This window comes from Gnatocerus cornutus, chromosome 1, assembly GCF_029298725.1.
Source record: "Gnatocerus cornutus isolate USDA-ARS CGAHR chromosome 1, icGnaCorn1.1, whole genome shotgun sequence".
NCBI lineage: Eukaryota > Metazoa > Arthropoda > Insecta > Coleoptera > Tenebrionidae > Gnatocerus > Gnatocerus cornutus.
In genome coordinates, this window is record NC_142233.1 from 11,926,899 (window position 1) to 11,935,225 (window position 8,327).

The following is an 8,327-nucleotide window of genomic DNA, read 5'->3' on the forward strand; positions in this document are numbered from 1 at the left end:
AAAGAGAATAGTAAGGGTGCGAAACGAGACAGATGTACGTGGCGTGGAGATGGAAATCTACGATAAATACGTATCACGTCGACGTCAAAATGACAGATGCCTTCAGGGATGATTCATAGTTAATATGGAATAGGCAAATTTCAACTGCTCTGTTGTCTTGAGAATTGTCGTAATTGCCCGATGCGTATCGCTGACGTGTTTGCTGGCGCGAATCAAAATTCAAATTAATAATATATTTCGCACATTATCAATAAGAGGTCCTGGTAGGTACAGGGTGTTCGAAAAAACGATCTGGGAGAAACTTAATTATCCAACAATTTAATGCTGAATAATACCATTAAATAATATTCGAGGATTATAAATATCCATCGATGTAGCTGCTTGTCTGTTGCAGTGAGTAATGTTCCATTTTTATCTCGATTAATCTGATTTATTGGCGCGCTTTCGGTGAAGAGTTTTGTATTTCGATGCGGGTCGCTCATATGATGCATTCATTATACAGGTGGTCTACAATGAGCTTGTTCAAAATTTTTGATAACGAAGTAGTCGGCATCAGCTTAACTATTTTAAATGGAACACCAATATAATGTTGCATTTTTGAATTGCACTTTCAAATTGAGGATCACATTGTGTACGTATATGAAGAGATTTGTTTATTTAAAAAAAATAAAATTTACCGATTCACAAAGGAGCAATTTTACGAATTAGAGAAACTTTGCATACGCTCATAGGTGACAAAGCTCTAGAAGCTGAAGCAAAAATTTGTTTTTTATCATGGTTTGGTTGGCGTCGCGACGCCTAAGAAGTATCATTTTTAGCGATTTTTAAGTTTTTGCGAAAAAATTCGTGAATTCAATTTTTTTTTCAACATAACTGTGAGGCAAATATCAGAGTTTTTATTTTAAATCTAATGCAAATTGTGTTTAAAATTTGCGAAAAAAACGCTGTTTTATCAAGTTAGTTTTCAAAATTATGACAGCGCAGTGGCAAACTACGTTTACACCAAAATTTCACAAGTCACTTCATTCACTCTTATAAAGGTTAATTTTGATTAACACGGGCATGTTGGACTTTATGGACACCAGAAATCATTAATTAACATCGACAAGACGACAATTTCACCAAGTAAGACTTTTGTTTCAATCTAAAGCGAACCAAAGGATAGATGTCATTTGTGACACAAATTGTTGACAGATGGGTGTAAACGTAGTTCCCAATTTTGACATAATAAAACAGCATTTTTTTCTCAAATTTTGAAGACAATTTGCATTGAATCTAAAATGACAACTGAGATATTTTTAACACATTTATATTAAAAAAAAAATTAGAGGTTGATATTACAAACATATTAGTGATAAAAAACAAATCTTTGCGTCTAGAGCTTTGTCAACTATGAGCGTATGCAAATTTTCAAAATTTTATCTTTAAAATTAAAAACGATTTTGGGGGTGGACACAAGTGTTGCCGGACCCTGTATAATGATAAAACACTAGTTAAGTTAAAATGAAATATGTACCTGCCAATTTGCACTAAAATTAACCGAAACAAGTTTATTGATGATGCATTTACAATTCGACAAATGTGACAGTTCGTGATTGACATTCCGCAAAAATGGCGTCTAAAATAATCAGCATTTTGTAACTTGCTCTGCCAAACAAGCAATCACAGCACCGCATTTTAAATTTAGCGCCTTCAAACAATTTTTTGCAGAAAAAATAGTCTGTAGGTACATTATAAAAGAGACAAATGCTAACTTATAAACCAGTGATACAAATGTCACAAGCTTATAATGACATTATGTTCACATTTGATATACAACGTTTTATCTACAATCGCTCACCGGATACAAAAACGCAAAATTTTGTTAGGATTGATAGTTACACTAAATTGTTTTGACAAGTCGACTGTCATTAAAATGAGTTTAATAATGAAAAATGTAATACACTATATATCAATGAAATCGTGTACACTTTAAATATCAAGTGGGAAAATTTAAACGATTTTTTGACTAAAGTCCATTTTTTTTTAAAAACAATTGTCAATGTCAAAATTCCTTCAAAGACCAAACTGTATCACTCTAAAACATGTTATTTCACCCGCATATTAAAATCTCCCTAGATCAAGTTTGAGGTTATGACGAGTGGTCGGAAATTTTCGAATGTCAGAAAAGCTGCAGTTGAAACAAATTTTGTACAAAACGACAAGAAATCCAATTGTTCGATCACAGACGCAGTCTCACGTCTCATGGGCAATACTTCACTGTTATGATCAAACAGGAGTGATTAACGAACTCGGGGTTAAAAGTTCAATACTAAATTTATTACCAAAACTATTCACAATATATACACAATTATTAATTGATTTGACTACTGAGATTCTAAACCATTTGTTCACATTATGCTAATTATGTTACAACAGTATGTTTGGTTACCAAGTGACCCGGTCTGCTGTGACATTTTCCGAATTACTTGGCCCTCATGAATTACCAAAAATCTTCTGTTTAACTCATGGTTAAACATCTTGGGGGGTGGCATCTTTGGTAGAGACTTGATGGTCCAGGCGGAGTGGTTGGAGCGCTATTGCCTCGTTGTTAGTGTTCCTCTGATAGTTTTTGTACCACCCAAAAACCTACAACAACTATAATTACTAGGTACTACTCCGTTTGTTGTTGGCTGATATTCCTCTAGTTGGCTTCATCAAGTTCTTCTTTAATTTGAGTTTCCGATTCTTGAAGATCTTACAAATTGTCGGTGGCGTCTATGAGCTCATGAGGTTGAGAATGCGGTTTGAGATGTTTTGACTTTGTCAAATTTACCACCACTGATCTCGAGAAACTTGCCACCACGGGAACAGATGCTGTTTTTCTTGGTTGCTTCTCCTTACCTTTTTTTGGGAGGGGAATTAAATTATCAATTGCTCGTTTGATCGTCGCCTTTTCTGGTTTTTCAAGGGTCACTACCCGAACAATTCCATCATCTGAATACGCTTCTTTGATTCTTGCAATTGGTCATTTGTTGGGGTTTATGTTGTCTTCTTTTACGATAACCAAATCTCCATTGTTCATGTGTTCTTGTGCTGTTTTCCATTTGTAGCGCTGCTGCAGCAAATTCAAATATTCCAAATTTTCCAAAAGTATCGTTTCATTTTCGGCACCAACTTTCATCACTCCGATAAATTCCAATCTTCTTAGTCACATATTGGACTTGGTGGGGTGATCAACTCTTTACCAATCAGAATGTGTGCTGGAGTTAAGACAGCAATTGGGTACAATGGATTCGAGTTTAGGCTGGCCTTTATTTACGTTGTTAAAGTGCTTAGTTCTGCATAAGTTAGTGTTGAATATCCAATCATTCTCTTAAGATGGTACTTTATAGATTTGACACCAGCTTCCCAAATTCCCCGAAATGAGGAGCAACTGGTGTTGAGTTCCAACCGTTGGTCTTCATCTTCATCTTGAACGTTGGATTTTTGTGTCATCTTTTGTACTTCATCTTCTAACATTCTGTTTGTCCCGACGAAGGTTGGCCCATTATCACTATAGATATGCGCACACTGTCTTCTTTCGAAGATATGCTGCCAAAAATGTTTCTGAAGTCATGTCACTTATAGGATTTATGAACTCGTCTCTTTGTGGCTCTAGCTTGAACGTAATGCCAGTGTGCTGGAATGGTGCTGATGCTGTCACAACGAAGTTGGCCCATCAACTGATTCGTTGTTTGTTCTTTAAATCGGATGCATCTGACACATTTGGTAAAATAAACTTCACCGTTTTTTTTCCTTTGATGATCCAAAATTTTCTTCGGAACCGTGTTTTCGTCCACTTATATTAACTTTGAATTTTAAATTTGGAAAAAAAGAAGAATTTGTAGGGCAAGCGCGTTTACCTAATACATAACCTAATACACATAAAATAACTAGTGTCTTATTTTACCAACATGACAACACATTGACAATTGTTTTTAAGAAAAAATGGACTTTATGTGGCTGTGAGTTTTTAAAAATTAGGGTCAAACTGATAAATATTGTCACTTATTATTTTTGGCATTTTGATTAATTTCGGGTTTTGTCCAACTCAATTTAACAAAAAAGGATGCACGCGAATTTATTGAAATCTAGTGTAAATTGTATCCACGGCTTCTTAATTTATCAGCCGTTGCTGTAGCAACTAGTGGGAAATAAGCGTATTTCTTAACGCGCCCAAAAAAATCAAAGTTGGTCATGTAATAATTGTCTAGTAACGCGTTATAGAAACATAACAAATATAAACGCAATTGACATCTGTCATCGTTTAATGTTTTATTACACGAAAACATAAATGTGTGAAGTAGTTGAAAAAGCATAGTGTACAACTCACATAGAATGTGCATTTCTCACACGCATGAATAGGCACGGTCGTTTATACACGTGGCAAAAATTACTCTTTTACGCTTATTGATTGCAGATAGATATTATATTAAAACAGAAGTTGTACAGGGTGTTTTAGAAGTACGCTACCAAAAATCTAACACGGTGTTTGTCAGCATTAAGAAACCAAATAGAGTATTAGTAGTGTAACAAAGCCGGTTCTAGACCGGAAGTCGTAATCTCGAGCGCCCGTCCGGTGATGTATTGCTGGTCATCTACCAATCAGGCGCACAGATGGTGTCGGCGGCTCTTCCGGCGTATTGCTGGTCATCTGCCAATCAGGTGGCGGGTGATTTAAAAATTTGACAGATGGCGGTGGGAATTTGACAGCTGGTGGCGGGAAATTGAAATGTGTAGCCGGTTGGAGGCGCCGCGAGCCGATAAACAGTTCAATTTGCGCGTGCGCGGCTAAACGACGGGAAATTTAAAAATTTGACAGATGGCGGTGGAAATTTGACAGCTGGCGGCGGGAAATTTGAATTGACAGATGGCTGTAAATTTGACATTTGATCGTTCAAGATGGCGTCTTTAATTGTGACAGCTGGTAGAGGATCAAGATGGCGGTGACGGTTTGGGTGACAATCATAGAGGGCGCTAGAGAGAGAGCAAAAAATTCAAAAAAATTTGAGTGCGGTTCTCGGAAAAAATTGCAATTTCTCGGAAAAAAATATTATAATTTCTCGGAAAAAACATGTAAAATAGTTCGTTATTTGGGTGTGGTCATTTGGTCTGATTTCCGCGTTTCTCGGAATAACCGCAAACATTGATAACAGACCAAACTAGATGTTTTCAAACAAGACAAAAATTTAAAATAGTTTGCAGGGTATAAACAAGGTGTTTGAGATTTTCAGTCGCTGCTTGTATTTTTTATGAGACTTTTGGTGGGTCGTATGTACGATTTTCTGTAGCGGGATATTTAAAAATGGTGGAGTGCACGCCATCTATCCATCGTGGTGTGGTAGAAATCTGTATTATCGATTAAAAAATTTTCTGGAAATATGTAAAAAGTGTATGGGCAATGACACTATTATAGCGATCGAGTACCTATATAATAATAAATTAATGAAAAAAAAAAATTCTGCAGGTCGTCTAATGTATGCAGGAATCTGGAATCAGGAATCAACATTAGTAGATGTCATATTTTTAGCGCAAATTTTAAATTCGATAAGAGGTGTGTGAGTGGGTGGTGCGTGCAAATATAAATCCAATTGAACTTCCGTAATTTACAAGTATTCAAAATGAATACGCAAACAAGAGAAGAAGTCAAATCAATTATTAGAAACCGATGGCCCAATCGTAAATTTGTAAGTTTATGATCTTTATATAATATATTTATGTTTTATTTTAACCTATCTTTATCAGTTAGTCTTGGTGTCTCTTGAAAAACTCCCTGAAGATGCTGAAATTCTCAACATATCAGGGTGTGAACTAGGCAGTGTAGGTTGTATAAACAATACATGGGGCCTACATATTTACCATAAGGTGAGTTCCTTTTTTCATATGTTTTCAATTCAAGGAATTTATTTTTGAATATCTTCACAGTATCCTGAGACAATTCGAAGGCGTGGAAGACCACGGAAAAGGAAGCCTTCTTTTCAATTTATTGCTTTGTAAATATATTATATACAAATAAAATTAAATAAAAGTATAAAGTTTTATTTATTATTCAAAATAAAGGGCGTGCAATATAAGCAATAAAGAATTACTTAACTAATTACATATATGAAAAGCGTGTTTGGCGTTTTTTGGTAAGGAGCTTATATTTTTTCTTATTATAGTCGTCGTCGTCGTCGTCCTCATCGTTGCAGTGATCTGTGAGAAAAATATTATCAATATTTCATAAGAATGATCATCAATGTGATGATTAGAATAAATTGAATAATGATCCCCACGAAAGTGAATTAATTTTATTTAAACTAATAAATCGTTTATTGTCAAAAGGTGATAAAGCTTTTATTAATTTTAAATGTGCAAAGTGATGTATTTGAATTAAATGTATTCTGTCGTACCCATTTTTAAAGCTGAAATAAACGATAAAGCGATAAATAGCCTGTTCAGAATACGATTTTTCACAATACCTACATTTCATAACTTGAATTTAAATTCGAATCTAACGAATAAATTGTGTTAAATCAATCTTTATGCGGTAAGTGATGTTAATATAGATGTTAGTGTTAAAATCAAGACATTGATATTATTACCTCTATTTTTGTGCTTCAACTTTCTCGACTGTGGCATGTATGAATTTGATCCTGCTGATATTTTAACGAATTTGTCGATTGAGAGAGTTAGAAATAAAATTGAATCAAGTTGCCATCCACTTCCAGACGATTCAAAATTACATGTCTGCGAATGAAAAATTAAATTAATACTAATAATAATAAGACATGTAAGTACTTACTTGGGCAATGAGATTTCGAAATAAAAGCGTCAAAATATCGTGTAGTTTCTCATTCGTTGTTGTTTTCAAAAATATTTTATTTTCAGTAGTAAAGTATTTATTTTCTCCGTTGACTTTATCATCATCATCCGCCAGCCTTAACACATATTTGCTACATAATTCCAAATTAAATTTGAGAGCACCCAATTGTTTAATTTTTTTATGTAACAAATCTTTAATCATATTCATCGAATCAACCAACAACTCGAAAAGTTCCACATGGTTATGGTTGTAGAGAATGTAGGTCTCAACGCGCGATTTGAACGCCAATAATGGCTGTAAAGGAGAAATTAATACCAAAATTTAGTTAAAATAAAGACTACTTACTTTGATTAGAGATAACCTTCGTAGTGGAGCTGATGTTAATGATGATGTTGATTGCTGGTGCTGGTGCTGCTGCAGTCCACTTCCTTGAGGTTGATGATGATGATGATGGGAAAATGCTTGTAGTTTTTCGTCTAGTAAATGTTTTAAACATTGAAGTTGAATAAATTTTGTTTGATTTTTGCGTTTTTCCCAGACAGATTTTGATGAACTCAACAATAGGTTTTTACATTCTTTTGTTGACTTTGCAATTTCTTCATTGATTTCGGTCACATTTTCTTTCGAATCCAAAGAAATATTGTTCAACTTGTTTCTATGTTCTTGATTTGTTCATCCATGCTAGTAGATGATGTTGATGAAGATGCTGATGATGACGATGACGACGACGATGATGATAGTTTCGTTGATTTATTCATGTTTCTCAAATTCAAAAACGTTGGCCTTTTCTGCCTTACCAACGTCTTTCTGCCCTCTGAAGATGATACTTGATCCTTTACCGCTCAACAAATAATTTCGAAGCTCGGAATTATCCAAAAAGTTTTGCGCCAAACGTTTTGGTAAAAAGAGATCACCTTTTCCATCAACAGAACAAACAACCGAATTTCCAAATTTTGTTTTAATACACTTTATATTAATAATTTTATACGAATGATCAACTACTAAGTCTTCATTTGCCCGAACACGATTGGGCAATGTGCATGAAGCGGTGTCATTTAATGACTGAAGAGTATTATGATGATTGGAATTCATTTTAATGATTTAAGTAATGCACGCGGACAGTAAAACTAGAATGAAGTGTCTGAAACTGAAATAAATAATAGATCTCCTTGTATGAAATAATTTATTACGTCACACAAAAATGATAAACAAAAGCGTAAATTTGATTGGTTCTAAAATTAAAATATTTCATCATCGGTAGAAACCACCGAAGAAGAGGAAGAAGACGATGAAATATGTACAGTACTTGCTAATGTATATTTTTTCGAATGTAATTTAATACAACACCTTTTAAATGACTGTATTGAAAATAATGGTTTGTTGATGCACCATCCACACCAAGACCCAGAATCACCTACGTATTGGTACAATTTAGTAGATTTTATGACATAATGTAAAACAACTTTTTTTAGTTTAATACTAAAATCTGAATAAGATGTAA

At 34.3% G+C, this 8,327-nt stretch overlaps 1 protein-coding gene across 1 annotated transcript; it reads right to left on the minus strand.

The window, feature by feature from the left end:
• Positions 1–6,087: 6,087 nt before the first annotated feature.
• Positions 6,088–7,935, minus strand: LOC148180387 (uncharacterized). The gene is made up of 4 exons (XM_088044390.1): positions 7,172–7,935; positions 6,806–7,120; positions 6,606–6,750; positions 6,088–6,216 (listed from the first exon to the last, which is right to left on the minus strand). Exons 2-4 carry the CDS (start codon positions 7,031–7,033, stop codon positions 6,119–6,121), a joined length of 471 nt encoding a protein of 156 aa, XP_087900516.1. The 5' UTR covers positions 7,034–7,120; positions 7,172–7,935; the 3' UTR covers positions 6,088–6,118.
• Positions 7,936–8,327: the final 392 nt, after the last annotated feature.

Bases quoted from the DNA above. Each gene is read 5' to 3' on its own strand.
- LOC148180387 (XM_088044390.1), bottom strand. From the start codon at position 7,033: ATGAATATGATTAAAGATTTGTTACATAAAAAAATTAAACAATTGGGT. The intron at 6,751-6,805 runs GTAAGTACTTAC...TTTCATTCGCAG, and splicing joins TTCGAAATCTCATTGCCCAA to ACATGTAATTTTGAATCGTC. The intron at 6,217-6,605 runs GTAATAATATCA...TTTTTCTCACAG, and splicing joins GTTGAAGCACAAAAATAGAG to ATCACTGCAACGATGAGGAC.